At 37.6% G+C, this 19,262-nt stretch overlaps 1 protein-coding gene across 1 annotated transcript; it reads left to right on the forward strand.

Moving 5' to 3' along the window:
• The first annotated feature begins 6,488 nt into the window (after positions 1-6,488).
• On the forward strand, positions 6,489-11,512 carry LOC124257385. The gene is made up of 4 exons (XM_046691432.1): positions 6,489-6,610; positions 7,539-7,621; positions 10,376-11,011; positions 11,412-11,512. The coding sequence occupies exons 2-4, from the start codon at positions 7,543-7,545 to the stop codon at positions 11,510-11,512; spliced, it is 816 nt and encodes a 271-aa protein (XP_046547388.1). The 5' UTR covers positions 6,489-6,610; positions 7,539-7,542.
• Positions 11,513-19,262: the final 7,750 nt, after the last annotated feature.

Consider the following 19,262-nt stretch of genomic DNA (forward strand, 5'->3'; position numbering starts at 1 on the left):
TGAGCTATTTTTCTAATGTTTTGTTGATATTTCACAGGTGCAAGCTTTTTATATGTTATGACAGTAAATTAACTGTTTATATAATTTCATTTGTCTATTTCACCACACATCTCTTCTTACCTGAAAGTCACTTTCTCATTTCGATACTTAAAAGCAATGTCATTATTTAGCGTCGACAGAATTTCTAACTGTGATATATAGATATGTCGTTGTCACAGACAAAACTCAATGTCTGTTTTATTGGCACCTATGTGTCTGCCTGCCCGTCTGCTAATGACAGTATTCAATACACAACTTCGATCACTGACCACATGCAATTTGAACTTAACACGAATCAGGCTATACACCATAAACAAAATGCATTGATTTATGGTCCGAGTTCGGTCTCTGTCACATTATGTAATTACACAGACAGGCAGGTGTGATACTTGTACACATGACATGTTATGATGTCTGTTGATTGCAAAATGTTATACACAAAAAATGAGCATGTATTTACAAAACCCAACATCTATATATATACACACACAATGAGCCGTGAGGGAAAATGCAAATGAACCAGCCGTTACACTTGAGTGCACACCCACCCGATCTGACTGGGTTCGGTATGCCGGCTGCTTCTTTTCTTGGGAAGTAAACCCAAGTACAAAATATTGCACTTTTGATTTGCGATTGTACGCTTATAATTTTGTTTTTATGTTTTTTCATAACCAGCAATGTATATTATATGTCATGAATAAGTGATAATTGTGTTTTAATTATGTTTGATTTTTTGGTTGCATGTGACCTTTAAGTAAGTACACAGCAATTGCTTATGTGTATTTCTTATTCAACAATGAAGTTCCGTTCGTATCCTGAAAACAGTGTTGGCCCATAAGTCTATGCAATCAAACTTCCATGCAATACAGCGATTACTACTTTCTTGCTGTAACCCTTGTTTGGTGGTAAACCTACACATGTTATTTGCCATCATTCACCTGATGGCCAGTTAATGAATTTATGACAGGTATAATTAGTGGTACCACCACTCAGATTATCTGACAAAGGCTCCCATTTAGCATTTCTCGTGCCTGGAATAAATACTCAACATTCTAAATTAAGGTCTGATGTGGCAAATATATTACATCTTATGTAATATGCGCATTGAAGTGCAGCAAGAGGAATTATCAGCTGAGTTACAAAAACAGACATTGATCAAAGGATTAACCAATAACACGCTGTTTGATTAATTGCTTTTATCTTGCACAGGGGATTTGTCAAAAGATAGGCAGTACCTCCCTCCCGCTTTATGCATGTAGATTTACTAATCTATACTGAATACACCCTGTCATAAAGTGCCTGTGTAAAACAACGCCCTTCCTTCAAAGGATTAACCGCCAATACATTGATTGATTGCTCATTATTGGCAAACTAAATTACTTTTTAAAGAATAGCGGACATCATGCAATTAGTTGTCAGGTGTGCTATCTTGGGTGACCAATGGGACTATACAATGTGAAAACCTGAAATGATAGATCACTTTATCGCATATAAGACTGTTAAGAGACACATGACATGGAACAGGATTCTTTGTCAGCTGCAGATGAATGGCATCTCATTCCTTTATGTGGATATTGATGGATACATTCCTCGACAAGGTAATAGCCTGATATTTTTGCAAAACTTTAGTCTGTTTTAATTTCGATGTTTGCATTTTGTTCATATTCATTTGTTATAGCATTCAACAGAATCATTTTTATTTCGCATGAAGTGTAATGAGACAGACAACATACACTAGGTCTCACTTAGGGCAGTGTGTGTGTGTGAAATATGATTCCCATTGGCAGTCGATAAAATGTCTAGATATTACAGTCATGTTATAAATTCACTAAGTATAAGCCCACATGGGTGTAATATGTGAAGCCCATTTCTGGTGTACCTCGCCATAATATTGCTGTATTGCTAAAAGCGAAACTAAACTAATAAGCAGATCGTGTTCATTTCATTAAGTTTCAAAATGCATACAAATATGATAATAAACTAATTAGGATTATAAGACAAAATATAAAGATGTACATTGACTTTGTTATGTTTCAGTTCTAACATTTTTTACCAAAATGTTTTCATTTGTTATCCAAATAATGAAGATTGAAATATTATCGAGTAAAAAAGATTTCATCTTTGTCGATCAGTCTATACTTATACTATCAATTGCGCATGCGCATGCGGGTGGTGCATCAGAGGTCACGAACCAGTCAAAATTCTGGGATATCATCCGGGTACTCACGGAACAAAACAATAACAAAAGCAACAACCAGTCCACAGAAATTGCTCTGGATCAGTGCCCCTTTAACTACAGTACTATATTTATGATGTGACATTCATTCATCCTCTTTATCGGGATGATTTACTGTCGCCTTTCAGATTGCGATATCCTGCCGTACCAAAAAGTATAAAAAATCTGTCAGTCATAGGTTTGTCCTGAAAGTTTATTGAGTGACCACTGAAATTCTCATGAAAATAAAGTGTGCAAACTGTACAGTAAAAAATGGGTTGTTGCAAAGATGCAACATCCTATTCTCATGTACATTTAAATACCCACTGTGCATACCCTAGCCGGGAACCACGATGTGGTCCTTTGTACCTTGTATGCAACATCCTGTTCTCATGTACATTTGAATACCCACTGTGCATACCCTAGCCGGGAACCATGATGTGGTCCTTTGTACCTTGTATGCAACATCCTATTCTCATGTACATTTAAATACCCACTGTGCATACTCCTAGCCGGAACCACGATGTGGTCCTTTTGTACCTTGTATGCAACATCCTGTTCTCATGTACATTTGAATACCCACTGTGCGCATTCTAGCCGGAACCACGATGTGGTCCTTTGTACCTTAGTATGCAACATCCTGTTCTCATGTACATTTGAATACCCACTGTGCGTACCCTAGCCGGGAACCACGATGTGGTCCTTTGTACCTTGTATGTATACAGCGTTCAAAATACCTGCCTGCCCAACCTTCAGGACGTGTTATTTTCAACACAGACTGCCAGATTCTCAAATTCACCTGTCAGGTTTAAATTTAGACATGTATGAAGATATTTTGTGGGCAGGTAAGTTTTGATCAGGGCTGGCAAGTTTTTCATCTAACCAGCCCTGTGGTCTGGCTGAATTTTTTGTGAGTTTCATACCCTGGTATGCACAGTCAAGACCTGACCCTGCAAAATCTCATGTCTGAATTGACTGTATAGTTAATTGGTTTTAATTCAGTTCACCAACACAAAACATCTTTGCACGCCATGTGCTTTTACTCTCGACAGTAAATACATCAAGAACTATGTCTGGTCTGCTCTGTCATGCTATCGATAAGATCTGTCCAACCTTTGATCTGAACATCTCAAGTTCAGACGCAAGCTCTGGAGTGCTTCTTTCTTTGACATCCCATCCTTACCTATGTTCAGACGAAGTTAGGTTTCTCATGCAGTCATGTTGGACGCAAAGTCATGCCGACATACTTGAAGGTGCTCTTCTTCACGTCCAACATTGAACGACACTCTAATTGATGCAATGACAGTTTCTTCAAACTCTAAAGTACCGTACTTAAACAAAATCATCCACATGGCTAGCAAGCACACCTTTGTAGATTTCCATTGATATGAATAGAACACTGTGGGTCAACTTTAGATATTCTTGCCCCACTAGACTGCAAAACTTCACAGATCCTGTTATGCCAATATAGTGGACGCGATCTGCCAAGCCATACACACATTTCTGTAGTTTCCACAGGACTCCTTTTTCACATGAGCTTCCCTTTGGGGTCAAGGAAAACATCTCTGGTTAAAGTTGAGCCCCTGTAAGAATGCTGTCTTGATGTCTATGGAGCATGGTGTCCATTTCTGTTGTGCCATAATGGCTAATAACAGCAGTAAAGATTCTGTTGAACATGTTGGAGAATCTTTTGGCAGATTTCTTTACTCTATTTCTTAGAATCCTCTGGCAATCAGATGAGCTTTGGCAAGTATTTTCTCAGAACTTTCTTTCAGAGGGCATATCCATCTTGTTATCCCCCGCAACGCGTTTTAGGCTGACTCCATAGGCTGATCCAGAGGGAGGTTGGGGTGGGGTGCAGAGGTGCGCACCCCACTTTTGTCTTGAAAGTTGATTAAATGACCATTGAAACTCTTGTGAAAATGAAATGTGCACCCCCACTTTCTCAAGAGTGTGCACCCCACCCCCCTTCTCAAGAAGCTGATTCCGCCCCTGCACTCTCACGCCTCCTTTAAGCTTCCCTTGTTGGTTGTTCTTGTCATACCACTGTTTGCTTCAACATCACTTTCTGTGATGTCATGACAAGTTTCATTAGGGATTGGAATGACAGCTTCATTTTTTTCAGCAGATCATGTTTTCAGCAGGTGAGGTTTTCAGCAGATCAGGTTGTTTTCAGCAGGTCAGGTTTTCAGCAGGTCATGTTTCAGCAGATCATGTTTTCAGCAGGTCATGTTTTCAGCAGGTCATGTTTCAGCAGATCATGTTTTCAGCAGGTCATGTTTTCAGCAGATCAAGTTTTCAGCAGGTCAGGTTTTCAGCAGGAGGTCAGGTTTTCAGCAGATCATGTTTTCAGCAGGTCAGGTTTTCAGCAGGTCATGTTTTCAGCAGGTCATGTTTCAGCAGATCATGTTTTCAGCAGGTCAGGTTTTCAGCAGGTCATGTTTCAGCAGGTCAGGTTTTCAGCAGATCAGGTTTTCAGCAGGAGGTCAGGTTTTCAGCAGATCATGTTTTCAGCAGGTCATGTTTTCAGCAGGTCATGTTTCAGCAGGTCATGTTTTCAGCAGATCATGTTTTCAGCAGGTCAGGTTTTCAGCAGATCATGTTTTCAGCAGGTCAGGTTTTCAGCAGATCATGTTTTCAGCAGGTCATGTTTTCAGCAGGTCAGATTTTCAGCAGATCAAGTTTTCAGCAGATCATCCTTTTATCCAATCACTGTGGTAATCTTGAGACAGACAAAGATTAAAGTAGCATGAAATGGTTTTGATGACTCCTGCCCAAACAGTGACTATTGCATTATAACTGCATGGTTCCTTTAAACGGAAACATCTTCTTGTTCATCTGTGTGATTTCATTCCATGCTTCTTCAGAGGTTACAAACATGTACTTTGCACTCAAGTAAAACTTTTGTCCCCATGCATAGAAGTCTTTAGAATCCCTGTTCTAGTTTTGCCTTGCTTGACAGACAATTCAACTATTCTTTTTGCAGTGCCCCCTACCCCATTACATTGTCCCAGAGGTACAGATAAGATGCGTATCTGTGTAAATTACTCAAATATTTATGTGAAAACTCAATTCCTATAAGTCTATTGTGTACAAGTACGCTTGAATTTTTGTAAATACTCAATAAATGTGATCTTACATGCGTACACACAAATATGTCAAATCGTAGCTTGTGTACCGGTTGATAGATAAGATAACTGAGGTGTATTGAGAGGTTCTATTTCAGCACCTGAACTTGACAACTTGCAGTCTTTCTTATTGTTTCTCATATTACAGATCAAATATAAATAACAAAAACTAACATTTAAACTTGATTATATTTTAAAAATTAATCGAAAATGTCTAAATACCCAATTGAGTTTGAGTGAGGTGAGTACAATTTATTTGGTTACTCAAAGGAAAATTAGGATACCCAATTGAGATGAAGACAAGCGAGTACATAACTCAATGACCCAAAAGGTTATCTGTAGCTCTGATTGTCCATTTCCCTGACCTGCCTCGAAGTAATTCCTGCAGTAGATCGATGTGATCTGATACAATGAAGAAGGTCAACATGTTTCTATACTGTGAAGAGGGTCTGTGTGTCCAGTAATGAAGCATTTTAATGGCACCAGTGTCTTTCTAGTGAACTAGTGTCTTCATTAAAGAAGTAATCCCTGTCGTGGGAACTAACAGGATTGGGTGAATATACTCGCTGACTTGGTTGACACATGTCACCATATCCCAACTGCACAGATCAGTGCTTGCTATGTTAATCACTGGATTGTCTGATCCAGACTGAATTATTTGCAGGAAACTGTCAACTAGCTGGAATACTGTTGAGTGTCATATTAAACAACTCCGTAATTAAACAACAAACAAGTAAATTGAGGTAGACACAAAGTAGTTCTGGTAAAGAGAGTTGTGTCATTATGCTAATTTATCAATTTTATATTTGGAGATACTCATGATAGATATAGTATTTTATGATTAAATGCATAACAACAATTGGCCTCATTTCAACTAGTTTGTCTTTTTCAGATATTAGTTCCCTCATCAAATGTTGAATCACTTGTTTGCTAAATGTACTCAACAGTTTTGCTGAAACACTGTATCAAAACAATACGCCCTCGTCTCCCATGGTGATTTCTTGGTTGTTTTCAAAATTAGTGTTTTTAATCTTAATGACAGAACAGTAGAATTTGCATGCAATATTTGTTTCAGGATTGAAGAAGTTTTCGCTTCATGTGTTCAAGATCAGTTCTACCACATCAACCCCCTGCACATAATCATGTAGCGACGTCCTTCCATCGGGACATCTTCATCCTCCGCCTGACCACTCATGATCTGCCCGTCACTCAGCCCACGTAACTAAAGGTAGGCCTGTTTTGATTACTTCCATACTGATCACACTTTAAGAAGAATTCCAAACCGGATAAAAAATATGCAAACCAGTATTCATTATCCTTGTTAAGCATGTTAAATACAATTGCATTTATGTTTATGAAACTTTCAATGTTAATATTGTGAAAATTGTATATATTCATTCTGTAATAGATGTCAGATTTATCAACTCTCTATGAATGGTGTAAATCCTGTGCCTCTTTCTGGACAATCTCGTAGTTGTCATGCATAATATGTATAAAATTATATCACCTAAAGGACAGTGGGGTACCCTTGTGGTTAAAGCATTTACTCGTCATCCAGAAGACCCGGGTTCGATTCCCACCATGGGTTCAGTTTGTGAACAACAAATTTGAACAACAACATTTGAACAAATGTAAACACAATGAATACACACTGCATTTTGAAAGTGGTCAGATGTAATGTATTTAATATTTGGGATTACGCTTTCTCAGAAATGTACAGATTCTAGTAAATGTGTTTGGTTGAGTCCCATCCGGGATTCGAACCCACACTCAGAGTCAGGCACAAATCATCAAAGTGGTACGTAATGTCAGTGATCTAACCCACGATATGAAAGTCTTACATCTACCAGTTGTCAGCCAGTATGTCAGTTGCTGAGTAGGGCACCCATGTTAACCTGAGGCATTGTATCTGGTGGAGCAGTGGGGTAGCCTAGTGGTTAAAGCATCAGCTCGTCACGTCGAACACCCGGGTTTGATTCCCCACATGGGTACAATGTGTGATGCCCATGTCTGGTGTTCATGTTGTGATATTGTTGGAATATTGCTAAAAGCAGCATAAAACCATACTCACTGACTCGTGGTATCTGGCATGCTAGCATTATAAAACCAAGTCTGTATTAGTACTAGCAGCCACACATGGTGATCTGTTCTTGCAGCGGGATGAGTGATGGAAGCAATCACAATGATGACGAGGCAGGGCTAGGGGAAGACAGCCTTCATTTTCCAACACAAGAGTCTGGTATGTCTTCCTAAGAACACTCTTGACAAGATGTCTGAAAGGACTAGACAGTTTGCTGACTGGTTTTTGTTTTAGTAGCAGTGCTTGTCTAACTTGATTCTCTGTAAGAATATGCTAGTGGCATGTGATTATTGCAAGAAGTGATGAGATGAATTGGATGACCGAGATAAAAATTAGGATGTCCAGGAGGACAGGATGCTGCTCATTATATCAATCCAGGGCTCAATTTAGTGCTTTGATACTTGCACTGGTGCATCCAATATTACAAAGTGCAACCTAGGTATTAATCTAACTTGCACCAAATTTTGAGAAATAAATCGATAAATCTAACATCATACAGAGGTACAGTACAATATTTTTCCTGAAGAAATCAAGTGAAGTTATAAGCTGACAAAACTCGGAAACTGAGAAACATGCCAATATGAACAAGAGTGATTCCATTGACATTGCCGATGTGTGTGGCATTTCGATATAAAACTACAGATGATAAATTGAAACGTAAATTAGAGACAAACGTAAATCCAGTCACATGCAATACTAAACAAATTAAGACTTACAAATTTAATGAGGAATGGAAAAAAAACAGGGATTAGTTGCATTATGATGAGATTGAAAACATCTAAATAATTCAATAGCATATTTCTTTCATTACATATTGCAATAAAAGCAGTGCAATTTGAATTTGGCTGATGCAAGTAGTTTTTTGTCTTAGGTTGCACCTGGTGCAAGTAGGTTAACATCTCTTAAATCGAGCCCTGCAATCAACGGTCTGTCTGGTCCAGACTTGATTATTTACAGCCTGATGCAACTTATATTAACACCATCAAGTCACAATCAATAAGACTAGCTTATCAAAATTGAGACCACAGTGTATTATTTTTATAAGGGGAAACCACAATACACTTTTCAAATAATTCTTATTGCAACATGTTTTCTGTGTTTCAGAATAGTGGACAAAAAATATAATGAGTAAAATTCACTTAAAGTAATGTTTCCTGTCTAAAATGATTGTTGAAACATTGTAAAAGTCAGAATTAAGTTTTCTCATATGTTATGTCCCTTGAATCTATGACCACAAAATGGCAGCAATGGGTTCTGCTTGGACAATCAGTGGCAGTCATTGTCACAGGGGTGGAAATAACTTTAAAATTGCAAGTGTACTCCGGTACAGTGGCACATTTAAAATCACTTGCCCTGATAATTTTTCCACTATACCGGCCGATTTTCTTGCTGATGTTTTAAATAAGCATTAGAAAGTCAACTGGACACTGGTACAGCATGACATACAAATTTGCTTGCCTGACAGAAAAAACACCTGGACTTATTTCCACCCCTGTTTCAAACGCTTTAGCTCCCAACATTAACAGTACAATACTGTTACAGTAAACTATGTTGACAACGAACACACTTATAACGAACTGACAGATATATCAAACTGTTTTCTTGAAGTACCACAGTTAAAACACACAAAAATTAGTCCCAATCTCTTGCTCCATATTTAAGTCTGAATGCTTGTAATGAACTACAGATATAAGGAAGTAAAATAGTGTCTGCTCCGAGTTCATCAATAACCGAATCATCATTACCGTACTTCACTGTACCTGTATCTCAATACAGTAACCTGTGTTCAGGGCTACAGATATCCTTTTGGGTCATTGCGTTATGTACTCGCTTGTGTTAATCTCAAATTTTCCTTTGAGTAACCAAATAAATTGTACCCACCTCACTCAAAATCAAATCGGTATTTTGCCATTTTCTGTTAATTGTAAAAATATATTTAGATATATGTTGGTTAATATGATTATTATTTGTATTTGATCTGTAAGATGAGAAACGATAAGAAAGACTGCAAGTTTCCAAGTTCATGTGGTGAAATAGAACCTCTCAATATTCTTGTTATTTTATCTATCCACCGGTACCCAAGCTTTTGACATTTGTATGTGTACGCATGTAAGATCAAATTTACTGAATATTTACAAAAATTTAAGCGTACTTGTACAGAATAGACTTAATAGGAAGTGAGTTTTCACATAAATATTTGCGTAATTTATGCAGATACGCAGCTTGTCTGTACCTCTGTGTGTTACAACAAACATATTTATAACGAACTGATGGATATAAAGAACTGTAGTTTTTTGTCCCAAACACTTGCAGCCTATTTTAGTCTGAATGCTTGTTACGATCTACAGTTATAAGGAAGTAAAATAGTGAGCCCTTTGAGTTCATTCATCATAACGGTAGTTTACTGTACTTGTATCTCAGTACATTAACCTGTGTTTACAACAAACACACATCTAATTAACTGATAAATAGAACACATTACTTCCTTGGTCCAAGCCAAGTGTAAATCGAACCACAGTTATAACAGACTAAACTATATGGTGCCTATTTCATGATGACCATAGTTTACTGTAGATTGTAATACAAATGTTTTGGTAATGCCCAGCCTAAATCATAATTGTTTCTGGTTTGTTTCAAGTACATTAGTTGAGCAGTTGTAACTGAGACACACACATATTTTAGTTACCGTAGTTACCATGGTTACAAGAGACTGATGAAAGGTGTGTCAAACCAGTCTCCACAATCTTTAACCTGCTGCTTCATCACTTCCCCAGAAAGCTGAAACTTATCTAGCTTGTGATACTGATTGTATCATCCCATTCTCGTAATATTTAATCCATATCCAATTTTGCTGACAAAGCCTAAAATCTATCTATTTACCCAACACTTATGAAGTCTGTGTATTATTTCCAGGAGATACCCGACCAACGGATGATCATTTCAGATCTCTTGTTGATCAAGAAACCTACTTCAACCTTACAGGCGAAACACAACCGCACAACTCACCTCCTGGGTTATTCTACTCTATTCGCTTGCCACCCTCACAGACAGCCAACAGTGGCTATCATTCAATAAGGGCTCCAAACAACGCAATTCACTTCAGGAATTACAGGCCACACCATTACAGTGATGATCCTAATGCAGGTGGTGGTGCTGCAGCTGCTGCTGATGATGATGACTTTGGACACAGTGACCTGTCAGAGTCACAACTGGGCAGCTACGATGTGGGTATGCTTAATCTCGGGGAGGTGAGCCTTGGACATGGAAACCTATTGGACATACCTGTTGAATCATCTCTACATGAGAATGTTCTCCATTCAGGGGTGAATGATGAGCTGTATGCCATCGGACCTGCATCATTACCACTAGGAGATGACAGCGGTGAACGGGACCAGACATGTAGAAAGTCTATATGCAGTGTTGTGTCTGAAGGACAGGAGGTAGTGGATGAAGAGTGTCATATCGAGCAGATGTCGTTAGTTAGTGTGAATCCACCTGCAGTTGAATCAACTGTTTCTCAAAGAGGTGGAGAGCAGAATGTAACTGTGAGTATGACTTTTTGTATATAGATGAACCCATATTACACAAACATGACTATGCTGTATTATTGAAACACATCCTTCAGAAAGAAGATATATGCCCTTAGAAGGAACTCATTGAAATAAGGACAAGAAAATATTGGGTTCAAGGTCAGAGGTGAGGTTGATCTGTGGGCTGCCCTAATAAATAATGAGTATGTTAGAATGGGCAACTATAGCTGCCAGCAGCAATGGGCACACAATGTTGCTGGCAGCAAATGATAGAACAATCACATTTCTGCTGAAAAGCAGACAATAATGAGCAAAGCCAAAAGATTCCTATCTGCTGAGAAGCAGAAGGGTAAAGCAGATTCCGGCTGAAGAGCCGTCCTGCCATCATATTGAATATTGCATGAGTATTATCATTGCAGCCCACAAGATGCAGGCCAAAAGCACTAACGTGCTCAGCCCACCTAAGACCATGAAGCAGGAAAATCCTTCCCTCATCAACCCTTTAATAGTGGAAATTTAATACTTACGTTATGATCTACTTACATTACGTTATGAACAGAAGTATCTGCTACAGACTGAAATGTTGAACCTTGTTAAAAGAAGCAATACCAATTTAGATTATGGAAATCTGCCAAACTTTTCACTTTGGGCAATACTTGTATTCATGTGTATCTCTTTTTTACTCAATCACAATATTGCAAAGTTACTGGATCAATCACCTTGGTGGAATTGATACCACATTAGTGTTAGCTATTACTGAAGCATGATGTTTTCCAGTGTATCATGACATAATTCCACCGTAACGCCATCTATTTCTTTAAAAACATCATATGTTATGTTTCCATTCCATGTTAATATCATATCATTTCAGTGTAACATCATATGACTCCAATGTTACACCATATTATTCCAGGGTAACATCATTTAATTTTAGGGCAACATTCCACCCGTGAAGATCTGGGTTAGAATCGATCTTCAACAACCCGCCTCTCGTAAGAGCTGATTAATGGGATGTCAGGCTTGCTGACTTGGTTGACACATTTCACCGTATGTCAATGGTGTAGATCGATGCTCATGATGTTGACCACTGGATTGTCGGTTCCAGACTGCTGCCAACACGCTGGAATATTAAGTGTGATGTTTAATAACAAACATACAAAATCATAGTTTTCCAGTGTAATATAATATCATTGTGTCATTATCTCAAAACTGTTCAAAATTTTCACTGGGATGGAATGCAACAGCAAAATTCACTATTTCCGTCTATATTTCTGAACCTTGTCAAAGTTTCATTGAAGTTATATGTAGTTACCAAGTCTTAACATAAACTTAAATGATCCATATTTTTCTATTATTGTATTCCAGGAAATGGTTCCTAGACAAGCTGCATCAACATCAGGCTATCAAACAGGCACAGGTAACTTGAGATGATACTTTAAAGACCAAATCATATGTAAACGAAATGGCCTATTGTCTCTCCTACGTGAGACGGGTGTGCTCGGCGTGGTATTGAGTGAAGACTGCTTGACCCTAATTAAATCAATCACCGTGGTACCAACTCGACAAGGTGTGAACATGGCGTCCGGGTGATTAAAGCGGGCTAATCAAGTTTGCAACTGATAATGCTAAAGTTCACATCAATATGGACTGTAATTGTTCAGTATTTATCAGAACTTGTTGACCCGGAAGTTTGTTTCGATGCAGTGCTGTATGTTCCAGATACTAAAAGATGTTGACATGGATCTGTCAAGATTTGGTCAGAGACCAATATTTGGTTCCAAGTCATTACAAATTTAGAATGTCCCAATTCAAATTGTCATTATTACAGCTAATGTAATCGTTCTTGTTGAGATAATTAATACATCACTGAAGGCAGAAACACTTAGAAGGATTAATTAAGCTTAGTCTTACACAACAGCATCAAACATGTTGGAGGCAATGTTAAAATATTTCCTAATTTAAGGATGTAAGAACTTTATGAAAAACAGCAGTCACTATTTACCTCAGGTTGCTGGCAAAGGGAAGTAATTAGTCTGGATTCTAAGATATTCTGGTTGGTGCATTCCTCACAGAGTTATTTCCTGACTGAGTATTTCTCCTGCTGTAATATAATTCACGAGCAATATCACTGTACCCATGTGACAGCAGGAATAGGCAGCAGCTTTAACCACTCATTGTGGCCATGTGTTTAGAATTGAATCTGGTTCTTCAGTGTGACATTTGAAACGCTTTAACAACAATTTTACCCACAAAATTCACATTTGGTAGGACTGCATGTGTGTTTGAGTATGTCTGTGTGTGTTTGTGTTATATCTTTGTCTTTCAGGGCGGTGGGGGTAGCTTTGTGGTTAAAGTGTTTGCTTGTCACGCCGAAGACTCGGGTTTGATTCCCCACATGGGTACAATGTGTGAAGCCCATTTCTGGTGTCCCCTGCTGTGATCTTGCTGGAATATTGCTAAGAGCGGCATAAAACTATACTCCCTCACTTTGACTTTAATTGTTACCATAATATGTATTTTATCATCATCATAATGAATAATCTTATTAACTGTTTATGTTTTATTGTCATCACTTATAGCATGTTTTACCATCATATAAACCATGATGATATACCAAACCAAAACGTTTGCAACCCAACCACTCAGCCACTATGGTTTCCAGTTGTCAGACGTCCATTCTTGTGGAAGCCAAAGCAGCTGAGTGGGTTGGATCGCTGGCTTTTGCTGGTGATTAGGTGCTTCACTCTGTAAGTGTGGCTTCTAATCCTGCATGGTACTCAACCGACCTAGACGGGATTCAACCCCTCAAAGTACTGAAGTCTGTATTTTACATAGAAAGTGTAATCCCAAATGTAAACCAAAAGTTACTGCGTTCTTTTAATCTGATTGGTTGAAAAACATGATCAAATGGTATTCGATTCTCTGAAATTGCAAGACTATTCACTGCGTGTTAATATGTACAAATAATGACACTTCACTGCTGTACCCATATTTGATGTCAATGAGTGCAGACAGTAAAACGCGTGTGGACATTTTGGTTTACTTTTGTGTTAACAATGTCGATAAACACCATGTGTTGGCCAATTTCCGGGTGTTATTGAGTATTTTGAGGCAGGGCAATATTTCATTTGAAACCTCCAGCTAATGTTGTTGGGCCGTTGGTTAAAAATGAATTCCTGTTCTTCAAATTTTCAATAACACCTGGACATGGGGCAACTCATGTTTATGTCCTAAATTAACATGTTTCCATTGTTTTTGCCTGTAGATGCAGAACAAGGGAGAGTACAGCCTGTCGACAACTTGCAGACATTGGTAAAGGGTGACAACCAGGAACCCACCCAGCACCCTGAGCAGCACCTTCAGTCAGGCCCAGTAGGCGATCTGCAGGATCACCCCCACTCTCTCCAGCCTTGGGCTGCTATCCAAATGGCACTCCAAGAGGGCCAGCCTGGAGAGGAAATGGATGAGGAGAGTGATGTCAACAACTGATAGTTGCTGCCTTTGTTGCAGTAACCAACAGCATCTTGGGACATTCCTCCAGTAACCTGTCCTATGGATCATGAGAATTTTACTTTTTCTTTTAAAAGTTTTGGTTAGCTTGCATGATTGGTTGGTTCATTTTATGCATCATGTTATTATCATTTTATTCGACATATCCTTCTCAGCATTTGTTAAGGAGCACACAACTTAAAATCATATTTTGACAAGTTTTGGGTCGTATAGCAATATTGATTATATAAATGAAGTAAAGTAAGATTAGTCTGGGGAGTTATCTGCCCTACTTGCATAATGGTGTGAAACAGTCAATAAAACATCAAGACATCATTGGGGGGTGTGTGTGTTTAATAGGGGTGAAATGGTATACTGCGTTATTAGTAGCACCCCGGTATTTTGCCTTCGGGTCAGTATACAGTATTGCAATCCAAATTTTTGGGTATTTTCAGTTTTTCTACCGTCATTTCTATCTAATCATAAAATGACAGTTTTGTTCATTCAAAGTAACAGAATATGGTTATTTTTTTCCATGTTTTTTAAACAATGTAAGGTTTAGCTCTTGTCAATTTTCTGCATTACGATCATGTCTCATATACCGAACTGAACCGAACCAAAGGCCTAGTGCCACTATACGTACTGTACTGTGGTAAGAGTGTACCTTTTCACCCCTGTTTATTAAGTATTGTATCGTCAGGTATTGCAAAGCATAGATACTTTGTGAAATGAGACCTCAAAATAATGAAAATAGCAATAATGATCTTGAGATTTCTATGTGCCTTGTAGCCAGGATGCTTGCCATTTGATGGTGAGTGATCACTTTGAGATATTTCATTTTTTATTTTTGTTTTGAAAAACTACATGTATAAATAGAAAAAACATCATCTTTAATATGTCTTTGGTATATATTTATGTATATTTTTATCACAACACTCAAAGTGTAAAGGGTAGGTGTTTCTGAATAACAACGATTCTTGAAGGCCGCAAATCAACCACTCTATTGAGAGCGTTTGATTCCTCGTCTTTTTTTTAACGTGTATTTGATACACTCTAAATAACTTCCCACTGGTGCCATATCACATTTGAGTTAAGTGATTTCATATCATATTTTGATACTGGATTTTATTCTTGTTATGACTGTTAGACAGTATTGTTAATATCTTTTATGGAACATTACACTCATTCACCCAGAGGTCCAGTGAAATCCTTGTTGTAATCATGTTTTAGAATTTTATTACTGTTTGGATGTATGTTTGACAATCACCAACATATCCCAATGTTAGAGTTAACTATATATTCAGCAGCCCACAGAATGTTCAGGTACAAATTGAATAAGGAACAGTTTACAAGCAAATCCCGTTCGTGAATGTTTTGTGGTAAGCAGACATTTGAAGTTTTAATTCTGCATCCTCTTAAATAAGAATATGGAAATGCAGTTTGCTAAACAAGTATAGGATGGCAATAGGTCTTCACGTCTTGTGCTTGGCAGTTCGCTATGAACTGCAAGAAGCCTATGGTTAGGCTTCATATTTAATATTCATGGTTTTGTCAGAACCGCACCTTCTGTCGTGGGCTCCCTGTAGCGAACACTGGCATGCATTGAACTAAAACCAAATCGGCTCACTGACTCAAAGATGCTACTAAAAATGTCATTTGGGCCAGTTGAATGTTAAACCTTTGCAGAATACTTTCATGTTTTTATAATTCTACTTATAAATTAAGGCTAAATCAGTTAATCAAAAACCAGTTAATTAACCTGATTTTGAGAAGTTAAGTACTTAAGAGGAGAATTTGCTCATTCTTAACCCTGCCTAGGTTAGCACAGTCTAGCGAATTTTATTTTGAGTATATTTAAGCAAGATGCCATCTGTTGTCATGGTGATAATTTTTAATCTTACGGACCAAGATGGTATCAAGTATCAATTGACCTTGTGATCCAGTTTGTGGAAACTGCTCAAATCCTGGGAAACAAGGATGTTTAGTTTCTACTTAACACTTCTGTAGGCAGAAATTTCATCAATTGCTCAATCCAAGGGAGGTAACTGATCTCATTCCTGTTCAAACATATCAGTTGAAGGATACATATAAGGGAGGCAACTGATCTCATTCCTGTTCAAACATATCAGTTGAAGGATACATATAAGGGAGGCAAGTGATCAAAATGTTTTACAGCATGTGAAACTTGGTTGAAGAGATATGATATAGCTTGATTATTCTACAGTTAGACTGAAATGGCTTTTAGTTATTTTTCAAAGCATTAAGTTAGGGTTAGTAATATCATCAAATATTTAATTGCTTTTAAGTCATGATTTGAAATGACAGAAATCCACTATCAGATATTGTATGTATTATATACATCAGTTAAAAGAATTTTCAAGATAGATGCAACATTTTAATTGAATATTAGTGTTTGCTGCAATTCAGTTGGTTGAAAACATTAAGTTTGGATGATTGGTTGAAAACGTTTAGTTCGCATGATTGGTGAAGTTTTGATTCGATTTTTTCTTTCAGAATGTTTTGTTTATCTCAATCATAAAGTTCTTTATGACTTGGATACCAAATTTGTGAAATAGTAAGTTTGAGTATTGTTTAAGCCTTCATGTCAAGCTAAGATACACAAGGTTAATGAAACTGACATGTTTTGCTTCAGCATTTTGCAGAATACAAGAGTTGATAACCAAATATTCATGATGTCACACACAAGCTTGTACACAATGAGAATCTCTTACAGCATAACAAACTCCACTATGAACGACTTACTTAAACAAGGTTCTGATTATTAATGTAGATCTGAACGAATTCATGATGTTGATTTTTTATATTTATTTCAAATTCATGAGTGAGAAAAAAAAGGATCTTGTGACATTAAGAATTTTATTACAGCAAGTTAGCTAATTTTTTAAAAGTCAGAAACTTCTGCTTATTTAACTGACTTGTCGCAGCAAAATGATTTGACTTTGGATTTGGTGAATATTCCACTATGACATCATGTAAAGATTACAAAAACAAGGTGTCACCTTTACAAGTAAGCTTTTGCCCATTCATTAACACTAAGTTTTACCAGACTGGTAAACTCGAACATTCTTCATGTTTTCAGCACAGATTACTTTTGTTGAAAGTTGTATTTATTACTTTAACCATGTCAACATGTTTTCTTTTAATGATTGGTAATAACTGCAATTAGATGTCATGTGTATTAGATGTCATGAGACTTAGAGGCTAGACAAGTGAATTTCTGAACCTGACAAATCAATAGATTATTTTTCTTGCATTAATTGCCGACTTGCTAGTTTCTGACCCATACTGTATGCCTGTACCAGTCTTAATGTGTAAACACTGCATGTATGTCAATATACTTCCACCTTCATGGTCTTTAAGAAGAGAAACAATTCTCATCCGATTCCATGTACAACAATACACTTCCACCTTCATGGTCTTGAGAATAGAAAACATTCTCATCCGATTCCATGTACAGTTTTAGAATTTATCACTGTACCAGAGAAGCAAAACTGAGCTGTTTTGGAAAAATGGAGAATGTTGCCCCACTCAGATACATTTTGTTGCTGTTCCCGCCACTGCTAACAGCCATTTGTTAGTGACATAGGATAGCCTTATTGCTAGGTACATATATGGATTCCAGGGCCATTTGAATTTATTAGACTTCGGTCAATATGGATTTGATGATTGCCAAAGATGCTGCTGTTGGTTCTCGACCAACATCTTCTTGAACGTATTCCTTCAGAGAGGTGAGGCTTTAAGGCTAAAATATGTAATGTTATGTTGAAACTCCAGAAGTTTGAACTCTACCTTGGCTTTATTGTGACTTCTACCAAAGAATAGATGAATGATTTGATTTACAGCTGTTATATATTGCTGTCATCAGATCACATCTCAGATGTGTGTAGCATGGCGCCACATTGTGGAAAATATTATACATGAGAAAGACTGATACAGGTCCTCCTCAGTAGACCATGTGCTAGGTAATAGGGCTGCGTAATATAACCGGTTTACTGGTATTTACCGGTTCAGACATGAAAACGATACGTATTGTCATACGCTGATCGAAAACCGGTATTTAGACATGCATTCGGAAAACTTCGTAACACTCGGAAATCTTCGGATATTTCCGTTTTTTGAATTGTTCTTTTCCCTGTTTCATTAGTGCCAAGTGCTACTTACATTTTTATTTTGTCATGATTAAAAGTTTTTATCAAAGGTTAATCAATCATAGTGATTTTGTTGTGTTTTTGCTATATAATCAAGCATTAACTCGATTATAAGTAGTTTTTGTTTAAAAATAATCCTTGCAATATATTGCAATACATATCGCAATATATGCTTCCGCATCGCAATATATCGCAATTTGAAAATTCTCTGCAATACCCACCCCTACTAGGTAACCTAATAATAATAATAATGAGAATATCTATAACACACCTTTTCCAGGCTAGATATCCTGCTCAAGGCACACAAACCAATCATTATTACCCCTGATAACCCAAACTGGCTGTTAGGTGCTTGAAGGTTAATAGTCTCACGACTTATTTCACCGGGTACCCATTTTCTGCTGGTGAACAGAGGCAATTTGGAACAAACTCACTTGCCTAAGGTGAGACCACATGTACCACATGTGCTTCATTGTGGGGACAATACTGAAGTCCTAGAAACTCTCAGGAGTCAAGCTACCAAACACAGTCACCCATCCAAGTACTATCCTATGTAAGATATGTTAGATTTGGGATTACACTTTCTCAGTAAAGTACAGAATCTAGTACTTT

This window comes from Haliotis rubra, unplaced genomic scaffold (genome assembly GCF_003918875.1).
Source record: "Haliotis rubra isolate DU_JTF1 unplaced genomic scaffold, ASM391887v1 Scf66, whole genome shotgun sequence".
Lineage (NCBI taxonomy): Eukaryota > Metazoa > Mollusca > Gastropoda > Lepetellida > Haliotidae > Haliotis > Haliotis rubra.